At 35.6% G+C, this 24,409-nt stretch overlaps 1 protein-coding gene across 1 annotated transcript; it reads right to left on the bottom strand.

The window, feature by feature from the left end:
• Positions 1-4,528: 4,528 nt before the first annotated feature.
• Positions 4,529-24,409, bottom strand: LOC144965496 (10 kDa heat shock protein, mitochondrial-like). The gene is made up of 4 exons (XM_078900893.1): positions 24,271-24,409; positions 7,716-7,877; positions 7,111-7,200; positions 4,529-4,824 (listed from the first exon to the last, which is right to left on the bottom strand). Exons 1-4 carry the CDS (start codon positions 24,271-24,273, stop codon positions 4,774-4,776), a joined length of 306 nt encoding a protein of 101 aa, XP_078757019.1. The 5' UTR covers positions 24,274-24,409; the 3' UTR covers positions 4,529-4,773.

The raw sequence follows: 24,409 nt of genomic DNA, 5'->3' as shown, positions 1-24,409 counted from the left end.
GTATACTCAAATGTTTACAAATCATATATAATACATAAACAAAACATATAGGCCTACAGTGCATAACAGAGAGATGATTTACAAGGAAAAAGATATCATCTCCCAAAACTAACTATACATTTGACTGTTTCCCTCCCAGCCAGGGCCAGGACAAAACCAAGTAATCCCATTCCAAGACAAAGATAGAAATTGTTTTTGTTTTTAAGGGTTTTACGGCGCTTGCAACACATTTAGGTTATATCAGCGCCAGTAAAAAGGAAGAAAATGGGATAGTAAAAAGTTCTAGAATTACAATTATAGCATCCAAGAGAAAGTAAGACATAGGGGAACTGGGAACAAATAGGGATCAAATGTAGATTCCAAGAGCATACCACCAATGTACTTAGTTTGAGATCACCTATGTCTCATCCAGACACAAGCACAAAATCCAACAAAGAAGAATACACTCAAATGCTTGCATTATACATTAAAAATAACAAATATAATAACACATAACAGAGAGATGATTTACAAGGAAAAAAATATCATCTCCCAAAACAAAAATTATGCATTTGACTGTTTTCCTCCCAGCTAGGACTCCGGCCAGGGCCAGGACAAAACCAAGTAATCCCATGCCAAGACAAAGACAGAAAGCATGTTGGAAAACAGATATAAGGGGATAGAAGACACAGTATGTACCCCCCTGCCCACTATGGGAGGTCAGGATCCCCACCCATAAAGATAGAAAGCATGTTGGAAAACAGACATAGGGGGATAGAAGACACAGTATGTACCTCCCTGCCTACTATGGGAGGTCAGGAACCCCACCCAGGTGGCGGAAAGTACTTTTTTCAGACTAGCATCCTATCTAAAGGAGAGCAAACAGTTCATTCAGTGACACAGAAATCAGGATACAGTTATGCGTCATAGACCTTAAGCTAAAAGACTTTGGGGTGGTAGGGGGTTGAGGGCACAAGCTCATGATCCCGTATAAGTGGGATGCATTCTAATGCCAAAGGATATATAGACTATGGCAAAAAATATTTCAAAATTGGGCAAAGAAAATGAATTCTTCAGAAAAAAAACGTAAATTTTGCAAGTTTCTGAATATGTTGTATCACACCTAAAAACTAATTACAATCAACCCATGTAATAAAATATCCCCGTCGAATTACGCAATTTCAAACTCAAAATTATGGGGGAAAAAATGGCATATCTTGCCAGAAATTATGCTGATTTGGAAATAGGCACAAATTTGGGAAAACAAAATAACAATAAAAAATTGCTGTCAATGAAATTGCTATAATAAAGAAGTAAAAAATTCGGATATGACCTTTTAACTTAAATAAAAGGTCATATCCGAATTTAAAAAAAAAAGAATAAAAGAATTTGCAAAACGTGCAGATTTTGCGGTTGCCATGCAATTCAGAAAATTGTCCCTAACCTTGCGGCCGCATTAAGCTGTGCAAAAAACCGCGAGGCCATATATATCGATACACCTGATAACATAGAGACGATTTACAGTGGAAAAAGTCATCCTCCTTGAACGGAATAATAAAAATGTTACTGCACCCTTTCGGCTAAGGATTCCAGAGAGGGCCAGGGCAAAACCAAGCAATATAATTCCCAGACAAGTCCATAAAATAGCATGGACGTGAAAACAGGAGTGGGTGATGTAAAGACATGTCTTGGGATTATACGCGTTTCTTTAGAGGTGGATTTATTATCGTATTATGCTGCTGGTTCGAACATTGTGCTTATCATTCATGATGAGATTTGAGAAGGAAATATTGACTTTACCAAAAAGTCAAGATGATTTTTGAATTAAGCAGGTCTGGTTTCCTATAAAATTAGATCATCTATCTGCATTATTTCGAGAGATATTCAATCTTTTATGCATATTGCTCGTAATCATAGCAATTTTTCTGCCAACATGCAAAATTGCGTGTTTCACGATGTTCACTCCTTTATTTTGCAAAGACCATTTGAAGAAATTGTCTGAAAAAAATTGGACCTCTTCCCTGGAGTACTCACCACCCGTCGGCATGAATTACGTGTCATTTTGTATGATCATTATGTTCATTTAGTGTGTGGAATTTGCTATTTCGACATGCTGGAGGCCAAAACATTTACTTTCGCGAGTGTTTTGGGGGGGATTTCAACAGACTGGAGATTTAGTAAAAAACTTGTGTCTGGTTCAAATCTTATCTTTTATATATCTAGTCACTGTGCCTTAAAAAATATTTCACAAGTATGCTAAATTTTTTTGGTGTTTCGTTAGATGACGTCAAAGTGGGGATTATTTTCTTCCATCAATTGGCAAGCAAAAAACTTCTAAGTTCTTGAAAAATGAATTTGCTCTCATTTTCCTATTTATGTATGGATTTTCAAAATTTAAAAAGTGTTTTCCATGACTATCAGAATGCTTTATAAATATAGTAAGAAAAATCAATTTGAAATATGCAAAAAATTGTCACTTATGGTACCTAATAATATATGATTTTTATATAGTGCCTTACCCCGTATATATCAACAAGCTCAAAGCGCTTAACAGTAACGGGGCTACAACCACTCAAACATGCAAACAACCACTCAAACATGCAATATGAAACACAGCTATTTTACCCTTTCTTGACCACACAAAAACTTGTTACATACGTACGTAAGATAATTCTCTAAACAATTACATCCTTAAAAACAACTGCAAAATCTTTTAATTTTGCTGAGTTCCGCATTTTAGGAGGTAGGGGTAGCTTGCGCAAAAATTACAGGTCCTATATGTACATATCTATGCTTATATTAAAGTTGGGCAGTGTAGACAGCTTTTAAAAGCAATAGAAAGCCTAGGTTGTTTTATTCACTCCAAATGGAAATATTATGTGAATCTATAGAGCAGTAAAGTTAGGTGCCCCAAACGTAAACAATAACAAGTTGCTAGTGATTTCCGTTAGGGACCGGAATAATTTACGCACAATATAGGTCTCCCAATTTTGTAGTTTGAGTTGTAGGCAATACACTTTCAGTATTGAAAATATGTTTACATAAAATCTAACAGTTGCAGAAATAATAATATAAGGCTAAATTATTATGAAAATCAGGCTCCGAATAATTCTCGTTTTGTTCACACCAGCGCAATAATTTGCTCTGGTCTAAAAATAGATAGACTGTAACTTTTGATAAATTTTAGAAAATTTTACCTTTTGTTCCATAAAATATCCATATCTAGACATTATTTGATGCATGATCGAGTATTTATGAATATGTGTTTCTTTTGCCACCTAACAGCCAAATTTTAAAGGTTATTTTTTTCTATTATTTACATTGGAACGTGAGCTGTCAAGACAGGAACATGTGGTTTGCCACGTGCTTCTCGACCTTTGTTTACGTTTGGGGCACCTAACTTTACTGCTCTATAAAATGAAAATGCAGGATTTTGAGGTTTTTCAGTTCTTACAGAAATATAAGCACAAGGAACGTTTTCTACTTCCATATGTTGCACCAACCAAATATGCCTCCATAGTCATAATAATAATTTTCTAGGTTGATAATTTGTAAAACAAATTCACAAAAACTGACTATCACAAAGATCTAGAGGGAATATATATACAGTCCACTCCGGTTAATCGCAACATTTCCCAAGAAACGGAATTAATTCTATATAAAAGTCACTGGTTAATTGCAACAAACTTCGGTTAATCGCAACAAATTTTTGCCCTCAAAAGTTGTAAATTCAAGAAATCAATCTAACAAATTATCATGATTAAATTTCATCACGGAAGAAATCGTGATAAGTTGAAAAATCGAGAGTGAGCGGGATTTAATGCTTCAGTATTGTGTCACCACTTTATTAGAGAGACAAAAGAGGGGCTTTGCAGTATGGGTTTGTGATGTAATATGTGGCCATTAGATAGGAGGCGAGGGGGCTGGGCAAAGTCTTTACAACAGGTAGACAATGACAGTTGTAAAGAGAGACTGAGCGATATCCTTTGTTTTTGGATTGACAATTGTGCATTGTGACCAATGAGTTTGGTGAGAGCTCTATTGTCTCTCATCAAGGCTGAACTATTTGACTCTTACAAATGTTAAGAACAAAAGAGTGAAAGTGAATCCAATCTGAATAAGACGTCGACTTGCATCAAAGCTGCTTTTGCTTGACAAATCTATACAGGGCTGTCATATGTTTTTTTTTTATTCAATCATATTGCCCAGCCTGTGGTGGACTAAGAACAATGTTCACAACAACTGGTTTGTGTTTACCACTAATGTGTAAAATGTTGCAATAGTAGACTGGACACTCAGCTTCGGTTAATTGCAACTTCGATTAATCGCAAAATTGTAGCTGATCCCAAGGTGTTGCGATTATCCAGAGTGAACTGTACTTATGTATAATAATTTATTTTATCCACAAACGGATTTCGGGGGATTTTCAGTAGATAAACTTCATTAAATGAAATGTTCTTCACGGAAACCCTATTCTTCATAGCTTAAATCTTCTGAGCTAAAAGCAGAACAATCCTTTATTTCTGAATAAGGCAAATAAGACACCACATCATCATTAAATCAGTTTATTGGAAATATCTTCAAAATATACATTAAAAAATCTTGCAAGTAATAAAGTAACAATTAATACTAACAATGAATTCACTATAAGCAATCATAAATAGTTCCACACTCTCTGCATACAATAACAATATGGTCCCTCACAGAACTAGCTATCATCAGATAAACTTCAATCACACACTGTCTCACATGAAGAAAATAATGATCCTTTATTTTTTGATAATATATAACTGTCTAGCTTTCAAATTTCCCAAGAAAGTCTCCATCTCGGAACAAAAAGTAATCCTGGGGAAAAAAAAGGAAAGTATATACAACATTGGATATTTTTGATATAAGTAGGAGCAAGACTAGTTTCAAAACCAAATGAAACAAAAGATACAGTAAAACAGCGAGTCAAGAGACTCGTTTATCTTTCAGGGTATAAACTGCTAATCTGAAGATAATCGTGGAGTTTTGCTAATTCAGGAGTATAGCCATCAATTACAACTCAGTTGTTTCTCTTTCATATGTCATGAAAGGGAAAGGATTACTTAGCACCGGCAAATTTCCACACTTTTGACGTACAATTCAGAGTTGAACTTTCATAGAATAAATGAGGGAAGAGCTGAATGTCTAGCAAACCAACTCTTCTGATATCATCTGAATAACAATCTCTAGGCTACAATGAATAGCTTTTACAACAAAATTTGGACAATTAAATGCCAGTAATTTAGAAATGGATAACTGTTAAACTGGTACATAACTTGAGAGGGAGTTTTGGGATAAAAATTAGTGAGATTGGCTAAAACATGTAGGAGATTGCATATTTATTTTCTTTGATGAAATATAATGGTCTTTAAGTAGTAATAATAGCCTTCCAATGTGCATGTGCAATCATTAAGTTCTTTGGACTCGATTTGAATAGCCTCCCCTGGCAGTAAATTTCTAATTCATTTTAGTTATTGACAATTACATAAATACAATTGATGCAAATGAAAAAAACATTAACTATCAACAAGCAGTCTAAACCTGCTTTATTTGTTGAGAAATACAAAAACAATTGGAAGTCCAGATAGAAATTAGTAACTGAGGTCTAAATGAAAAGCTTTTCTAACAACTTTACACGATGCCCAAATAAAATCAGGACAAAAGAATATTATTCTGATAGTGTCAGACAAGCAACAATCCTTCGACAGTACTGGTTCGGGAAAAACAGAATTTCTTCCGAACTCTTCTACTTACTTTCAGTTCCACTGTTTGCCTACTGCCGTACTGTCTCCCTTCTGTGTTTGCGCAAGTACATTCAAGTTCACGATAGGCTACTTATGGCATGCACTTGGAGTCCAAATAGCCAAGGGAGACTATCAAGACTCTAGTCTGAATTGCCACTTCATTTTCCTTATTTATCATTCCATTCCTTTCTCAAACACAGTTTCCTCAAACTAATTTCACCAAGCCAACATAAAAAAATATTTATTTTTTAAAATTAAATTGCAACCCTTGATTCTAACCACTGATGTCTGTGATATTGGCAGTTGCTTATGTGTGCATCTATCTACACAGCTTGTGTATGTGCAGTATATTATACAAATGCAGACACCCACATAGCCACTCACACACTCCACTGCTGTTCCGCATAAATGACACCTTTAAATGTATGTTGTGCTACTGCAATCCCCCCCCCCCCTTCCCCTTGTGAATATCAATTAAGTTAATAATATCAAAGTTCCCTTTATTCATCTGCATGTGGAAATTTGTCTTAGCTTTTATTCAAAGGAAAGACTGGAATAACCCAGGTATCAGCTGGAGAAATGCGTGTGTCGGTAGCAAAATAGAGAGAAACAGCCAGGTCCGACACACGCTGTGTGTGTGTGCTAGTTATTTACCTGTGGCACAGTAGCCAGGCAGTGAATACATCCACATCTAGCGGAGCGCGTAGGTGGAGTGATAATATAGCTAACTGACTAGACGGTATAGTTTTGTTTGTCTTTGATGCGACAAATAAAAAGTTGCTTTTTCTTTTTTAAGTCGGTGTTCGAAACAGAATATATACATATATATTTAAAAACTGATTTTTTCGAGGAACGACATAAAACTCTTTTCTCTTTCTTGTTGGTTCTGTTCTTTGACGTTACGAATTTTACTTTTAATTTTTAATTCAAAAATAATAAAATACCAGCACTTAACAGAATATATCGAGCAAAATTGTACTGTCGGAAGATTTACATGCCTGAAAAGTATATTCGATGCTAACATGCATATTTTATGCAAATCTCCAATACTTTATGAGAGGTTTTAGTGAAAAACAGGCGTCATAAAAACAACTGAAATTTTGAAAGTCATTGAAAACCATTTATGAAAGAGAGTTACACTTAAAATTATAGAGCTACATAGGAATGAAGAATACATCATCGGCCCTCTCGAGCAAGTTGAGAGTGTTGGTGTAAAAAACCCAAACTCGAACAGTGAATTTCCGACTGTCTCCGATCTATCCGACCAAACGGTCAAATTTCCGATTTTATCCAACCTCACTGGACAGCCTGAAACATGTAGAGTATTTTAAGAAATAGCATAAAACACAAACTCAATTACCTTATCTTCTAATTTGATCTTGGTACCACCATATTCTGGCAAGAGAACTTTGTCACCAACATTGACACTCATAGGAATAACAGTTCCATTCTGTGAATAGAAATAAAATTGATATGAGAGGAGAGGAATGGTAGGTTGGAAAAAAACAAACAAAAAAACAGTAAATAATAACAAAGTTCCCTTTATTCATCTGCATGTATGTGTGTGTGTATGTGTGAGAGTGAGAGAGAGAGAGAGAGAGAGAGAGAGAGAGAGAGAGAGAGAGAGAGAGAGAGAGAGAGAGAGAGAGAGAGAGAGAGAGAGAGAGAGAGAGAGCACAGTGGGTGTGCTTACTTAACAATTAAAAAACAAATCCTCATTATTTAAATCAATAACCACCGAAAGGACTTATGTGATAGCACTATTTTAAAAGACATGCCATGCAGAAAGGTCTTCTTAACCATTAAGTATAAAGCCTTAATTTACAATATGTCAATGTAATGGCACTTAGATATGAGACATTCACAATGATTGAGTGCTCAAATATATGGCCCTCAACTGTAATGCCATTATAACTGAAAAAAAAAAGTTTCAAAGAAAGTAAATTATCAAAATATTTCACAAACCTCGCCTCTTGCACCAACTCCAACAGCAACAACAGTGGCCTCCAAAACTTTAGCTTGAGCTCCTTCTGGAATCATAATACCACCTTTTGTCTTCACTTCTGGTATAAACCTTTCAACAAGGACACGATCAAACATTGGCAAGAATTTCTTGAAAGCCCTGGCCTGCCAAAATTCAAAGCAATTATAAATGGATATTAATATGGTGTGAAATACCTTGTTTTTCTTTTTCAATTCCCAATGACCGAGAAAATGAACTGTTATCTCTAAAATTATTACAGCAAAAAGATAATAGACGTGAATTGATACAATTGGCTTGAACTTAAAAAAGTAATGTACTGCCCAAGGTCATTTCTTTAGTTCCTAACAATTAATATATTGATCTTCAGCTACTTTCACCCATTCAGGCAATGTCCTACTAAACAAAGGGCAAGGAATCAACTGGAAAAAAAAAACCCAACAAAAAAAACAAAAACAAACACAACCACCTGAGAATAGTCTACTCCACTTATTGTAAAACAAAGAAAACCTAGTTATCCACATTACCATGACTGTAGTTATAAAGTACAGATAAGAATCTAACAGATTAGAATATATATTAACATCCGGCATACAGGAATACTTAAATAATTTCAAATAAACGCCGATACCAATGGAAAAGTAAGCAACAATACACAGGCCTGTAAATGGTTGGTGAAAAAATTGACGGAACTTTTTGAACACTTGAAAATAGACACAACAGGACAAAAATATGGACACAACACAGATATGACACGTCAATTGACTAGTCAAATCATGTCACTTTCCCCTACTTATTTATAGTGGAACAAGGGTTTCCTCAAACTTGGCTCAATTGAAGATACTTATGAGACATGAAGAAAACCAAATTTTCAGTTCAGAATATGGATACAGTATTTGAAATTTTTACAATTTTTAAAAAATTTGTCTCAAAACGAGTGAAAATCAAATTTGCTCGTGGGTCCTTTTTTGAGAGGCTATAACTTGTTTTATTAATCAAGCTAACTCTCTGAAATTTGGTAATCCTGTACAACTTTTGGCATAGATTACAATTATTGGAAGGAAAATGAAAATATTTATCAACTTTTGGAGTTATCTGCCCTTGAATATGGCTCCCCGTGCTGTTCGGCCAAAAAATGAATTTTTTCAATATTTTTTTTTTCATGACTTTAATGTTTGATTTTTGGTCATTGATGATTTGTATCTCAATAAATAACATATGGTCCAACATAATATAGCAAAAATATGAGTCTAGTACTACAAATTTTCGAACAATAACGCATAGCGTACTGCGACGTGCACCAAAATCGCAAATTTTTGTCAACTTCAAGGCTCAAAACGGTCAAAGATGTCGGCTGAGATTTTTTTTCAAAATTTGATATATTGTGCAGATACGCTATTTCTATAACCACATGGAAGCTTTCCTTGTATTTTGAGGTACTTCATGGTAAAAATCACATGCCAAGAACCTAAGTATATCAATCTTAAGTTACAAAGGGGGATAACTCAATAAATTATTTAAACCACCAAAATCGACTTAAATTACATTACACAGATAACAAACAAAAATTAAAATATTTGGCTTATGACAAACTCTTAACATATAATAAATTCAATGCTTTCAGTTTATCTATTTTTGAAAAAAGTGCGAAATAATGCATCAATGGTTCAATAATTGTAGACTACACACTCATTCAGAAATGTCAGGGAGGCATGAATGAAAAAAAAATATCCAGCTCCTTTATATTTACAAACACAACCACCTGAGAATAGTCTACTCCACTTATTGTAAAACAAAGAAAACCTAGTTATCCACATTACCATGACTGTAGTTATAAAGTACAGATAAGAATCTAACAGATTAGAATATATATTAACATCCGGCATACAGGAATACTTAAATAATTTCAAATAAACGCCGATACCAATGGAAAAGTAAGCAACAATAACACAGGCCTGTAATGGTTGGTGAAAAAATTGACGAACTTTTTGAACACTTGAAAATAGACACAACAGGACAAAAATATGGACACAACACAGATATGACACGTCAATTGACTAGTCAAATCATGTCACTTTCCCCTACTTATTTATAGTGGAACAAGGGTTTCCTCAAACTTGGCTCAATTGAAGATACTTATGAGACATGAAGAAAACCAAATTTTCAGTTCAGAATATGGATACAGTATTTGAAATTTTTACAATTTTTAAAAAATTTGTCTCAAAACGAGTGAAAATCAAATTTGCTCGTGGGTCCTTTTTTGAGAGGCTATAACTTGTTTTATTAATCAAGCTAACTCTCTGAAATTTGGTAATCCTGTACAACTTTTGGCATAGATTACAATTATTGGAAGGAAAATGAAAATATTTATCAACTTTTGGAGTTATCTGCCCTTGAATATGGCTCCCCGTGCTGTTCGGCCAAAAAAATGAATTTTTTCAATATTTTTTTTTCATGACTTTAATGTTTGATTTTTGGTCATTGATGATTTGTATCTCAATAAATAACATATGGTCCAACATAATATAGCAAAAATATGAGTCTAGTACTACAAATTTTCGAACAATAACGCATAGCGTACTGCGACGTGCACCAAAATCGCAAATTTTTGTCAACTTCAAGGCTCAAAACGGTCAAAGATGTCGGCTGAGATTTTTTTTCAAAATTTGATATATTGTGCAGATACGCTATTTCTATAACCACATGGAAGCTTTCCTTGTATTTTGAGGTACTTCATGGTAAAAATCACATGCCAAGAACCTAAGTATATCAATCTTAAGTTACAAAGGGGGATAACTCAATAAATTATTTAAACCACCAAAATCGACTTAAATTACATTACACAGATAACAAACAAAAATTAAAATATTTGGCTTATGACAAACTCTTAACATATAATAAATTCAATGCTTTCAGTTTATCTATTTTTGAAAAAAGTGCGAAATAATGCATCAATGGTTCAATAATTGTAGACTACACACTCATTCAGAAATGTCAGGGAGGCATGAATGAAAAAAAAATATCCAGCTCCTTTAGATTTATCATTTTGTGTGTTGGAATGTTCTCCAGTTAAAAATAGCTTGTGAAAAAAGTGAGAAAGTTAAAAAAGAAGAGAGGACTTAATAATGCTGAACCCGATTCTAAAAGAGGTAAAAGAATAGCAGATTGAAGGAAAGGTAATTGAATTTTTATAACAATGATGAATATTCGCGGCTGTGTCCTGGAAAGAATGACTGTGTTTCAATCACAAGCTCAATATGATATTGGTTTTTCAAAATTCTGTGACCTTAGACCCAATGGTGCATTACTGTAAGACCATAAGGAATGCATTCAGTTTGTGTTTGTGAAATACATCAAAATTCAAAATTAATCATATATAGCTGTTCTAGGGATAAATTCACTAATTTGAATAATTAAATAAAATAGTGTGTAACATTGAAAATCCAAAATATATGCTTCGTCGTTGTAAAAAAATGTGCAACAGACAATCTGAAAGCATTTCTTTCATTTTGTGGCTATATAGATTTTGTGACTGCAGGATGCATGCATTTGATCAGAACATCAGAATTTCCTCAGAGAGGTCAACTACAGTTACTATATTCTACTTTTATTCCTGATCATAAATCACTGCTACAAACATGCCTACTCGAAAAGAAATTTGGTTGACATATTCACTCATACTCATATCAAGAAATGAATTGCTCATCCACAGAAATTCTACTAAAAGATAGTTTTTTAAAATAGATATTGGTCTAAAACAACAATGATGACTCTGTGTTCCACGAATTCTCTGTGCTGATTCAAAACATGTAGTGGGTTATAGAATTTGCCTCCACTTCTTCAGAAGTCTCATAAGAGAATCTTATGTCATGTATTTTGCTAGAGCACCATTCATAAAGTTGTTTTGGGCATAAGATCTGGTTGTCATATAGAGCTTGTAGACTTGTTCAAGGTGCTGTTTCACAGTTTCTCTAATTCGATCACTGGGTGATTTCCCCGTGGATTGTTGCAAAAGTGACATTCAGCATGAAATCCCAAATCTTCATGATGATGACATAGGATTGAAAATTTTTGTGATGCTGCTCCATCACTGAAGTATATCACTTTAGGGAGAGATTACTTCAAATGTCCCACCATCTGTCTTATAAATGTGTGCACTGTTGCAATGTTATGTGATATATAGTCAAACGATCCAAAAACTAAAGTGATTTAATTTTCCATTCTCCTTGTAGTAGAACAAAAGTATTAGGTGTCGATTGTGTATTGTCCTAATGACGTCCCTGGACAGATCTTGAATGATAAAAGAATAACTTTCAGCAAAATCTAATAGAACTATGGCTATGGTATTATCACATAGTTCAGACATGCAGCTTGAGACTTAAATAAAACGATGTGGTGTAAGGTCATGAATTGTCTTAAAGATTTTTTCAGTAATATTTTCAATACTATCTTCCAGTATTAATAAAGCAGCTCTGTCAGTATGCACCACTGTTTGAATGTAAGCATATCACAGAGATCAAGATCATTTTGAGAAAAGAGATTATTAAGAAATGCTTTCAGATTGTCTGTTCCAGGACATTTTTCACAAAGATGAAGCATACATTCTGGATTTTCAATGCTACACACTATTTTACGTAATTATTCAGATTAGTGAAATTTATCCCAGGAACAGCTAATATGATTAGTTTTGAATTTTGATGCATTTCACTAACAAAAGCTGAATGCCTTCCTTTTGGTCCTACAGTAATATACCATTTGGGCCTAAGTTCACAGAATTTTGATCAACCAATATTATACTGAGTTATTGAGGGAACTTTTTAAAAGATTCCGTATGCAGTTCATTCAAATTAACAAGTGGGCCATTCCACGTCAAGTGGACCAAGGGTAGGAACCACACCCCTTTTGATTTTCCTCAAACTTGGCTCAATTGAAGATAATTATGAGACATGAACAAAACCAAATTTTCAGTTCAGAATATGGATATTTGAATTTTTTACAATTTTTTGAAATTTTGTCTCAAAACGTGTCAAAATCAAATTTGCTTGTGGGTCCATTTTTGATAGGCTATAACTTTTTTATTAATCAAGTTAACTCTCTCAGATTTGGTAATCCTGTACAACTTTTAGCATAGATTAAAATTATTTAAAGGAAAACGAAACTATCTATCAACTTTTTGAGTTATCTGCCCTTGAATATGGCTCCCCATGCTGTTCGGCAAAAAAATGAAGTTTTTCAATATTTTTTTTCATGGCTTTAATCTTTCATTTTTGGTCATTGATGATTTGTATCTCAATAAATAACATATGGTCCAACATAATATAGCAAAAAAAATGGGCCTGGTACTATAATTTTTCGAACAATAACGCATAGCGTAATGCGACGTGCACCAAAATCGCAAATTTTTGTCAACTTCAAGGCTCAAAACGGTCAAAGATGTCGGCTGGGATTTTTTTCAAAATTTGATATATTGTGCAGATACACTATTTCTATAAGCACATGGAAGCTTTCCTTGTATTTTGAGGTGCTTCATGGTAAAATTCACCTGCAAAGAACCTGAGTAACTCAACTTTAAGTTACAAAGGGGCATAACTCAATAAATTATTTAAACCCCCAAAATCGACTTATATTACACTACACAGATAACAAACAAAGCTTAAAATGTTTAACTTCTAACAAACTCTTAAAAGCTAATAAATTCAATGCTTTCAGTTTATTTATTTTTGAAAAAAGGGCGAAATAATGCATTAACAGTTCAATAATTGTAGACTACACACTCAATCAGATATATCAGAGTGGCATGAATGGAAAAAAATTATCCAGCTCCTTTAGATTTATCATTTTGTGTGCTGGAGAGTACTCCAGTTAAAAATAGCTTGTAAAAAAGAGATAAAATTAAAGAAGAAGAAAGGACTTTTGCCGAACCTGACTCACAAAGAGGTCAAAGAATAACAGATGAGATTAAAGAAAAGGTAATTGAATTTTTATAACAACAATGAATATTTGCGGCTGTGTCCTGGAAAGGAAGACTGTGTTTCAGTCACAATTGATGGGGAAAAAACTGAAGTGCAAAAGTGTTTGATACTTGTTAAATTGAATGAACTACAGGCGCAACCTTTTAAAAAGTACCCTCAATAACTCAATGTAATATTGGTTTATCAAAATTTTGTGAATTCAGGCCCAAATGGTATATTACTGTAGGACCAAAAGGAATGCATTCAGCTTTTGTTAGTGAAATGCATCAAAATTCAAAACTAATCATATTAGCTGTTCCTCGGGATAAATTTAACTAATCTGAATAATTACGTAAAATAATGTGTAATATTGAAAATCCAGAATGTATAGTTCATCGTTGTGAAAAATGTCCTGGAACAGACAATCTGAAAGCATTTCTTAATAATCTCTTTTCTCCAAATGATCTTGATCTCGGTGATATTCTTACACTCAAACAGTGGTGCATACTGGCAGAGCTACTTTATTAATACTGGAAGATACTGTTGAAAATATTACAGAAAAAATCTGCAAAACAATTCATGACCTTAGACCACATTGTTTTATTGCACAGTCTCAGTCTCAAGCTGCATGTCTAAACCATGTGAAAGACACCCTGAGTGATAATACCATAGCCATAGTTCTATTAGGTTTTGCTGAAAGTTTTTTTATCATTCAAGATACTGTCCTGAGGCGTCATTGAGACAAAACACAATTGACACCTCATCCTTTTGTTGTATTACTGGGAGAATGGAAAATTAAATCATATCAGTATTTTTATCGCTAGTGACTATTTATACATGACATTGCACCAGTACACACATTTATGAGACAGATGGTGGGACATTTGAAGTCATCTCTCCCTCGCATAAAAATTTTCAAAATAATACATCATCATGAAGATATTGGATTGCATGCGGAATGTCACTTTTTTGCAACAATCCATGGGAAAATTGCCTTGTGATGGAATTAGGAGAACTGTGAAACAGCACTTTGAACAAGTCTACAAGCTCTATATGACAACCAGATCATATGCCCAAAACAACTTTGTGAATGGTGCTTTAGCGACATACATGGCATAAGATTTGCATATGAGACTTCTAAAGACGTGGAAGCTGATAGGTTCTATAACCCCACTCCATGTTTTGAATCAGCACAGAGAATTCTTGGAACACAGAGTCATCAGTGTTGTTTTAGACCAATATCTATTTAAAAACTATCTTTTAGTAGAATTTCTGTGGATCATGGCACTAGCAATTCATTTCTTGATATGAGTATGAGTGAGGATGTCAACCAAATTTCTTTTTGAGTAGGCATGTATGTTACAGCGATTTATGATCAGGAATGAAAGTGGAATATAGTAACTGTAGTTGACCTCTCTGAGGAAAATTCTGATCTTCTAATCAAATTAATGCATCTTGACAGTCACAACATCTATATTGGCCACAAAATGAAAGAAATGCTTTCAGATTGTCTGTTGCACATTTTTCACAACGATGAAGCATACATTCTGGATTTTCAATATTACACACTGTTGTATTTAGTTCTTCAGATTAGTGAATTCATCCCTAGGTACAGCTATATATGATTAATTTTGAATTTTGATGCATTTCCCAAACACAAACTGAATGCTTTCCTTATGGTCCCATAGTAATGCACCATCAGGTCTAAATTCACAGAATTTGGATAAACCAATATCATATTGAGGGTAGGTACTTTTTAAAAACTTCAGCATGCAGTTCATTCAAATTAACAAGTATCACACGCTTTTGCACTTTAGTTTTTTCCCCATCAATTATGACTGAAACACTTTCTTTCCAGGACACAGCCGCAAATATTCATTGTTGTTATAAAAATTCAATTACCTTTCCTTTAATCTCATCTGCTATTCTTTTACCTCTTTTAGAATCGGGTTCGTCAAAAAGTCCTTTCTCCTTCTTTAACTTTCTCACTTTATTACAAGCTATTTTTAATGGGAGAACATTCCAACACACAAAGTGATAAATCTAAAGGAGCTGGATAATTTTTTTCCATTCACGCCACTCTGATATATCTGAATGAGTGTATAGTCTACAATGATTGAACTGTGAATGCATTATTTCGCCCTTTTTTCAAAAATAAATAAACTGAAAGCATTGAATTTATTAGCTTTTAAGAGTTTGTTAGAAGCCTAACATTTTAAGCTTTGTTTGTTATCTGTGTAGTGTAATATAAGTCGATTTTGGGGGTTTAAATAATTTATTGAGTTATGCCCCTTTGTAACTTAAAGTTGAGATACTTAGGTTCTTTGCAGGTGAATTTTACCGTGAAGCACCTCAAAATACAAGGAAAGCTTCCATGCGCTTATAGAAATAGTGTATCTGCACAATATATCAAATTTTGAAAAAAATCCCAGCCGACATCTTTGACCGTTTTGAGCCTTGTAGTTGACAAAAATTTGCGATTTTGGTGCATGTCGCATTACGCTATGCGTTATTGTTCGAAAAATTATAGTACCAGACCCATATTTTTGCTATATTTGTTGGACCATATGTTATTTATTGAGATACAAATCATCAATGACCAAAAATGAAAGATTAAAGTCATGGAAAAAAATATTGAAAAACTTCATTTTTTTGACGAACAGCATGGGGAGCCATATTCAAGGGCAGATAACTCCAAAAGTTGATAAATAGTTTCATTTTCCTTTAAATAATTGTAATTTATGCTAAAAGTTGTACAGGATTACCAAATTTGAGAGAGTTAACTTGATTAATAAAATAGTCATAGCCTCTCAAAATGGACCCACAAACAAATTTGATTTTGACACGTTTTGAGACAAAATTTCAAAAAATTGTAAAAAATTCAAATATCCATATTCTGAACTGAAAATTTGGTTTTGTTCATGTCTCATAATTATCTTCAATTGAACCAAGTTTGAGGAAAATCAAAAGGGGTGTGGTTCCCAATTTCCGAAAATTTGGTCCACTTGACATGGAATGGCCCAAGTATCAAACGCTTTTGCACTTTAAGTCTTTTCACCATCAATTGTGACTGAAACTGAAACACAGTCATTCTTTCCAGGACAGAGCCGCGAATATTCATCATTGTTATAAAAATTCAATTACTTTTCTTTAATCTCCTATGCTATTCTTTCACCTCTTTTAGAATCGGGTTCAGCAAAAAGTACTTTCTCCTTTTTTAACTTTCTCACTTTTTTCACAAGCTATTTTTAACTGGAGAACATTCCAACACACAAAATGATAAATCTAAAGGAGCTGGATATTTTTTTTTCATTCATGCCACCCTGATATATCTGAATGAGTGTGTAGTCTACAATTATTGAACTGTTGATGCATTATTTCGCACTTTTTTCAAAAATAGATAAACTGAAAGCATTGAATTTATTATATTTTAAGAGTTTGTCATAAGCCAAATATTTTAAGCTGTGTTTGTTATCTGTGTAATGTAATACAAGTCGATTTTGGCGGTTTAAATAAAGGAAGTGGTTATTCAGTATCAGATACTGAATAGTGCTTTTCCACTATTCAGTATCCACAAGGAACTCTTTTCTATCGAGAGAGTGAAAAGTGCGACAATCTCGGTTTAATGTAAATAAACTGCTGACCTCCTTCCAGATTGAACACGTGCAGTAACTGACAGCCCGATTCAAAGTTGTAAAAATATTTTGATCGTAATTTTTAAATTTCTGCTATTGTGCAATTAACATATCTAGTTTAAAATATCAAAGTAAGAGTGGCATTCAAATACATTTTTAAATGTCTAAATAGACATGATTAAATGTCACTAAATGTTAAGTGACACCATGGCTTGGTGGATATAAGCTGTTTGACTCTGAGCTTAAGGTTCGAGAGTTCAAATCCCGGCTGGGACAACTTTTTTTTTTCCCCCCAATATTTTAAAAATTCCTTCTGTCTATTGATATTTTTTAATCTTTTGTTTTAATAATTTTATTTGCTTGTCATATGCTTTAATGTTGATATTATACTATTGTTCTTTTATTATTATCATTATTATTATTATTATTATTATTGTTGTAATCGTCATCATCATCATTATTATTATGATTATTTTTTTTAAAATCAAGTAGTTGGAGTAATTTAATCAGTTATCGATTTATTACGAATATCTTTTATGTGTTATAATCTCGTTGTTGTTTTTCATTGATGTGCTCTTCTCTTGTTTATTACTTTTTAAAATCTTGCTTTTTTTCTGTTTGTCTCATTTGTTGTTGTTGTTGTTGTTTGTTTGTTTGTTTGTTTGTTTGGTCATCTAAGACAAACCCGATTCATTATAAATATGTGGCCAGACTATTGGGGAGTAAACCTAAGTCTATGGTTTTTCGACAGCTTTTGACGGGTTTTGTAAAAATGTAATTGCTTCATTCTCGTCTGGTACCCACCTCCCATAGTCCGGCTTCATTTCCCACTGGTATCCATCTTCCATAGTCCCAGGTTCATTTCCACTGTTAACCTCTTCTCACAGTCCCAGGTTCACTCCCAACCGGTGTGCACTTCCCTGAGTCCCGGTTCATTGCCCAATGGTGCCCACTTCCCATAACTTTTGACAATATCGGTAGGTTTTGAAATAAAAGTACATTCTGAGCTCCCTGTCCACTGGTATGAACCTCTCGCAGTCCCAGGTTCAATCCTCATCGGTGTCCGAATCCCAGATTCACTCCCCACTGCTGCCTGCTTCCCATAACTTTGTCGGGTTTGGCGGGTTCCGATAAAAAATAATTCCCCCTCTCCCTTGGTCCTGCTTTTTTACAAAATCCAGAGTCCCAGGTTCACTCCCCACAAGTGTACACTTCCCTGAATCACAGGATCACCCCCCCCCCCACTGTTGTCTACTTCAATAACTTTGTCGGATATTGCCAGGTTTGTCGGGTTTCGAAAAAAAGTAATTGCTTTTATATGAATCTCGCTGAAACCCGCCGAAAACCAGAGTCTCAGGTTCACTCCCTACTGGTGTACACTTCCATGAATCTCAAGTTAACCACCCAATGTTGCCTACTTCCCATAACTTTGTCAGATATTGCCGGGTTTCGTAAAAAGGTAATTCCTTTTATGTGAAACTTGCTGAAACCCGCCGAAAACCAGAGTCTCAGGTTCACTCCCCACAGGTGTACACTTCCATGAATCTCAGGTTCACTCCCCACTGTTGCCTCACTTCCCATAACTTTGTCGGATATTGCCGGGTTTCGTAAAAAAAGCAATTGCTTTTATATGAAACTCGCTGAAACCCGCAGAAAACCAGAGTCTCAGGTTCACTCCCCACTGGTGTATACTTCTATGAATCTCAGGTTCACTCCCCACTGTTGCCTACTTCAATAACTTTGTCAGATATTGCCAGGTTTCGTCGGGTTTCGTAAAAAAGTAATTGCTTTTATGTGAAACTCGCTGAAACCCGCCGAAAACCAGAGTCTCAGGTTCACTTCCCACTGGTGTACACTTCCATGAATCTCAGGTTTACTCCCCACTGTTGCCTACTTCCCATAACTTTGTCGGATATTGCCGGGTTTCATAAAAAGGTAATTGCTTTTATGTGAAACTCGCTGAAACCCGCCAAAAACCGTAGTCTCAGGTTCACTCCCCACTGGTGTACACTTCCCTAAGCTCAGGTTCACTCCCCACTGTTGCCTACTTCCCACAACTTTGTCGGATATTGCCGGGTTTCGTAAAAAAAGCAATTGCTTTTATATGAAACTCGCTGAAACCCGCTGAAAACCAGAGTCTCAGGTTCACTCCCCACTAGTGTATACTTCTATGAATCTCAGGTTCACTCCCCACTGTTGCCTACTTCAATAACTTTGTCGGATATTGCCAGGTTTCGTCGGGTTTGGTAAAAAAGTAATTGCTTTTATGAGAAACTCGCTGAAACCCGCAGAAAACCATAGTCTCAGGTTCACTCCCCATTGGTGTACACTTCCCTTAGTCTCACGTTCACTCCCCATTATTTGCCTACTTTCCATAACTTTGCCCCATTTTGTTGGGATTTGGCGCATTTCGTAAACAAAAAGTAATTGCTTTTTTTTTTCCTCCAAAACTCACCGAAAACCAGTCCCAGTTTCACTCCCCACTAGTGTAAACTTCCCCGAATCTCAGGTTCACTCCCCACTGTTGCCTACTACCCATAACTTTCTCGGATATTGCCAGGTTTCGTCGGGTTTCATAAAAATGTAATTGCTTTTATATGAAATTATCTGAAGCCCGCCGAAAACCATAGTCTCAGGTTCACTCCCCACTGGTGTACATTTCACTGTTCAGGTTCAGTCCCACGCTTTGCCTACTTTCCACAAGTTTGCCGCATATTGTCGGGTTTCGTAAAAAAGTAACCCCCCCCCCCAATTTTGTTACTGCTGTTTTACAAAACCCAGAGTCCCAGGTTCACTCCCCACTGGTGTACACTTCCCTGGTTCTCAGGTTCATCCCTTCCTCCCCCCCCCCTCCCTTACACACTCACACACACACACACTCACACACACACACACGCTGCTGCCTAACTCCCATAACTTTGTCGGATATTGCCAGGTGTCGTCGGGTTTCGTAAAAAAGTAATTGCTTTTTATTACGAAACCCGCCGAAACCCAGTCCCAGGTTCACTCCCCACAGGTGTACACTCCTCTGAGTCCCAGATTCACTCCCACAGCTGCCCTCTTTGTCAGGTTTCGGAAAAAAAAACAACACCGTATTATAGTGCAAAACCACTATTCAGTGTCAGATACTGAATAGTACAAAACCACTATTCAGTATCAGATACTGAATAGTACAAAACCACTATTCAGTATCAGATACTGAATAGTGGAAAACCGCTATTCAGTATCTGATACTGAATATTGCAAAACCACTATTCAGTATCAGATACTGAATAGTGCTAGCCTTAAATAAATTATTGAGTTATCCCCCTTTGTAACTTAAGATTGATATACTTAGGTTCTTTGCATGTGATTTTTACCATGAATCATGAAGCACCTCAAAATACAAGGAAAGCTTCCATGTGGTTATAGAAATAGCGTATCTGCACAATAGAGAGGTGGGCCTTTGGCCGACCAACCTCCGCTGCACGTCCAACTCGCCTTGAGCATGCATTCACGTAAAATATAAAGATTTTTTTAAAAAACCTACCTCTGTTTCAAAAACTAGCATCTTTCAACTTTCTAAGAAACATTTTGATTTTTCAGAACTTTAGTTCGTTAAAAAAATACCGGCCAATCTGACCCGTTGAGTCGAATGAAAACGAAATTTTGTTGTTTACACGGTTCAAAGGAAATGTCGTAAATAAGCTTTCATGGACTTCCTGTGTTGTTTTTACAGTGTCACGTGACCTTTTTGAGAAATTTGTCGTCTGCTACAAATAATTAGACCGGTAGGGGGTAGATATTTTCGTTGGCGAAGAGAAAAAGTGAGTATTATTTCTTGGACTTGTAGAGAGGCCTAGGGTCCACCAGCAGTCAAGTTGATTGAATAAAAGAAAAAAAGGCCTTTTTTATATGCCGCCACCACCACCGTGAGAGTGGAGGGGTGCATGCCGACGAGAGGGAGACGTGTCGATTGGTGACCTTGGTGACGTAGACATCTCAAGGATGCTGGCAGTTGCAGTTGCAGGTGTTCTTAACCCCTTAACAGCGAAGCTAATTTTTTGATTTTAGATAGTAGTTTGCTTTTATCTTTATTATTGTTAACGGGGAATACAGCGTTTCCACCAAGAGAGTAGTCAGACTATCGCAACTCGGACTTCAATTGTCTATAATAGTTTTGCCGTTACTTGTCTTTTGATGATAGAAGATTTGGTGTTAGGTCAAAGATCGAATTTCGCCGCTAAAAGGTTGCATTGCTACTGGGTTTGCTCTTCCCCCTGACCCACCTTTTTGTTTCTTCTTTTTTTTTTTCACCTTAGTATTGTTGATTGCTGCTATTTCCTTTTTTATGATTAGCAAGTGCCGTAGGAGTCTCACTGGATGCAGGAGTACTGCAATTAACCCTTTGCCAGTGACACTGATTTTTTTTTTGTTTTTCAAATAATAGTCTTCATTTATATTATTTTTTAACGCAGAAAAAACAAACGTTTCCACCATAAGAGCAGTAAGAATATTGATAAAAAGCGCTTTGAGCACGTTGGGTGGATATTGCTCTATATAAAAGCTCAAGTTTTTAAATTGTAATTTGTTTTTTGTCTTTTGATGAAAACGGTAAGATTTTATTTTTGGTCCAAGTAAGATTGATATTCGCCTTTAAAAGGTTATGTTGTTTTGTTTTTTCAGTTTTTTTGTTGTTTTGTTTTTCAAATGCGGATACGCTGCTTCTTCCTTTTTTTTTTTCCTCAACTGGCAAGCTATCGCCGTACTTACCCGCATGGCTTGCACACACAAAAGGATACATCTAAGTCACAAAACCTTACATCCAGGTCACAAAATCAGACAACTAGGCCACACATCAAGACATCTCTGTTTCGTTTGTTCCAAGATAGCAAAACAAACCAGACGTCTTGGAGTTCGAAAAAGCTTTCCATAAAATATTTGGTATTTGCAAGACCCCCAGAAACCAATTCCCTATACAGCTCTTGTGCACGGTTACTTATGACCTTGATTTCTTTCGTACCCACCCCCCAAAATCCCACTTATTGTGTGGTATAGGCAGAACATAGTAAATAGCTGGACTGCCACATGCGTGACTAAATTGGCCAAAGAGAGAATCTATACTTTGGCATTAGACACCCATTACCTGATGTCTTGGTTTTTAATCCTAGCCTAGTGAGAGAGAGAAAACAAAACAATCATACATGTATCTGCAAACAACAGAACGTTTTCATTTTACATTGAGATGGGAAGGGGAAGGGATAACATTATGACAAGAGAGAGAGAGAGAGAGAGAGAGAGAGAGAGAAGAGAGAGAGAGAGAGAGAGAGAGAGAGAGAGAGAGAGAGAGAGAGAGGGAGAGAGAGAGAGAGAGAGAGAGAGAGAGAGAGAGAGAGAGAGAGAGAGGAGAGAGAGAGAGAGAGAGAGATGGGCGGGGGATGGGGGGATAGTAAGGGGGAATGGGTAAAGATGAAAGAAACAATGGGTTGCCTGATGACGTAGATCAAAGGATTGTTACAGCGGTGTTCACGGAGCGTACTTCGTGAAATTTTAACCTTTTACAGTGACACTGATTTTTTTCTCCAGATTGCTTATGCAGAATAAATCGTTTCCCCAAGATAGCAGAAGTAAGAGTATATTTCGACTCGGGCTTCAATTAAACTATAAATCGCAAAGCTTGTCTTTTAATGATAACATTAAGACTAAGATCTGGAGTTTGGGGAGTGTAAGATGGAATCTCGCCATTAATGGTTAAAATTGTTTTGATTTAAAAAAAACAACTCACACACACACACACACACACACGAGCGCGCGCGGTCACGACAGCGAGGACCATCACTGACAGAATGTTGCAACAGTAAACCGGTTTACGTGTACATAGATCCTGAGGCTAGATGCCCCATTACCGTGTACGTAGGCACTCCCAAAAAAAGGAAGAAAGAGACACACACACACACACATACTCACACACACACACACACCACACACACACACAGTCTCGCATCCTCTACGAACTAATTTTGCGCACCAATTTTTACTGCACTTATGCACCAAATTGCATACCTATCTAGGGACACTTTTTTCCGTAGCTTTTTCTCAATAAACTTTTTAAAAAACCTTTGTTTTGCGCGGCTATTGCGCGGCAGGCGGCTGGCACTAGGGGGCACCAACCTATGGGTCAGACGAGAAAAACACACGATTTAGCATGAAAATATTTAGGATATAATTTCAAACACAACTTTTGAAATTCATCAAGGATTGTCTAGTACCGAATGTTTTTTGATAGAAAAATGTATCTTCAAATCTAAACTGCTTTTGACGGTAAGCGGTAAGTTTTTATTTATTTTTCTGTCCAAACGAATTATTTGTCCTGGTTATAGAAGCTAAGTATTGGTAACACCGGCTCAGCTCTCTATATCAAATTTTGAAAAAAATCCCAGCCGACATCTTTGACCGTTTTGAGCCTTGAAGTTGACAAAAATTTGCGATTTTGGTGCACGTCGCAGTACGCTATGCGTTATTGTTGGTGCTCAGACAGGTGTTGTCTGGGGATAATCACAGCCTTGATGAACTTCAATCATTCATGAAATTCAATCCAATGTTTATCGAAATGTTTTGGAGTGGAGAAAGAAGGTGTATCTTTATTTAAATCTAAAATGGTTTTGAAGGTGTAATACATGGTCTAAATATATTGACAGTAATCGTTCGCTATTTTAAGTGGCTCATGAATGAGGCACGAAATGAAATGACACTTCACTCTTAGGTCTTTGGTGACTGTGATTGTGATATCATCAAAATCAAAAGATGAGTTGACTTCATCAGTCATTGGCATTTGCGATTTAAAATGGGAAGTTTTGGTCTACACAACGGTCCTCTTCCCAGGGATAGAAATTATCGAAGGAGTTAACTGTATAAAATTAAAGGAAAACCAAAGCATTGAATCAAATTTCGTATGACTAAGAAAAATAACTCACCATTTTGAAAGAATTTTATGTAAGTCTTCAATATGATGCAAACCAAGCAGACGAAACGCCAAGGTGCCCTAGCAGTTCAGCAGTCGGCAAATTCTAGAAGGAAATATTGCACGTGTGCGACATAATTTTTCAATACGCA

The sequence above is a fragment of the Berghia stephanieae genome, chromosome 2 (assembly GCF_034508935.2).
Source record: "Berghia stephanieae isolate SIO BIC M18660-M18661 chromosome 2, UCSD_Bste_1.3, whole genome shotgun sequence".
NCBI classification, from domain to species: Eukaryota; Metazoa; Mollusca; class Gastropoda; order Nudibranchia; family Aeolidiidae; genus Berghia; species Berghia stephanieae.
This window is presented reverse-complemented; position numbering and strand designations above follow the sequence as displayed.

Coding starts and splice junctions, on each gene's coding strand:
- LOC144965496 (XM_078900893.1), bottom strand. Junction 7,201..7,715: donor GAGTTGGTGCAAGAGGCGAG/GTTTGTGAAATA, acceptor TTCTATTCACAG/AATGGAACTGTTATTCCTAT. Junction 4,825..7,110: donor AGATCAAATTAGAAGATAAG/GTAATTGAGTTT, acceptor TTTTTTCCCCAG/GATTACTTTTTGTTCCGAGA.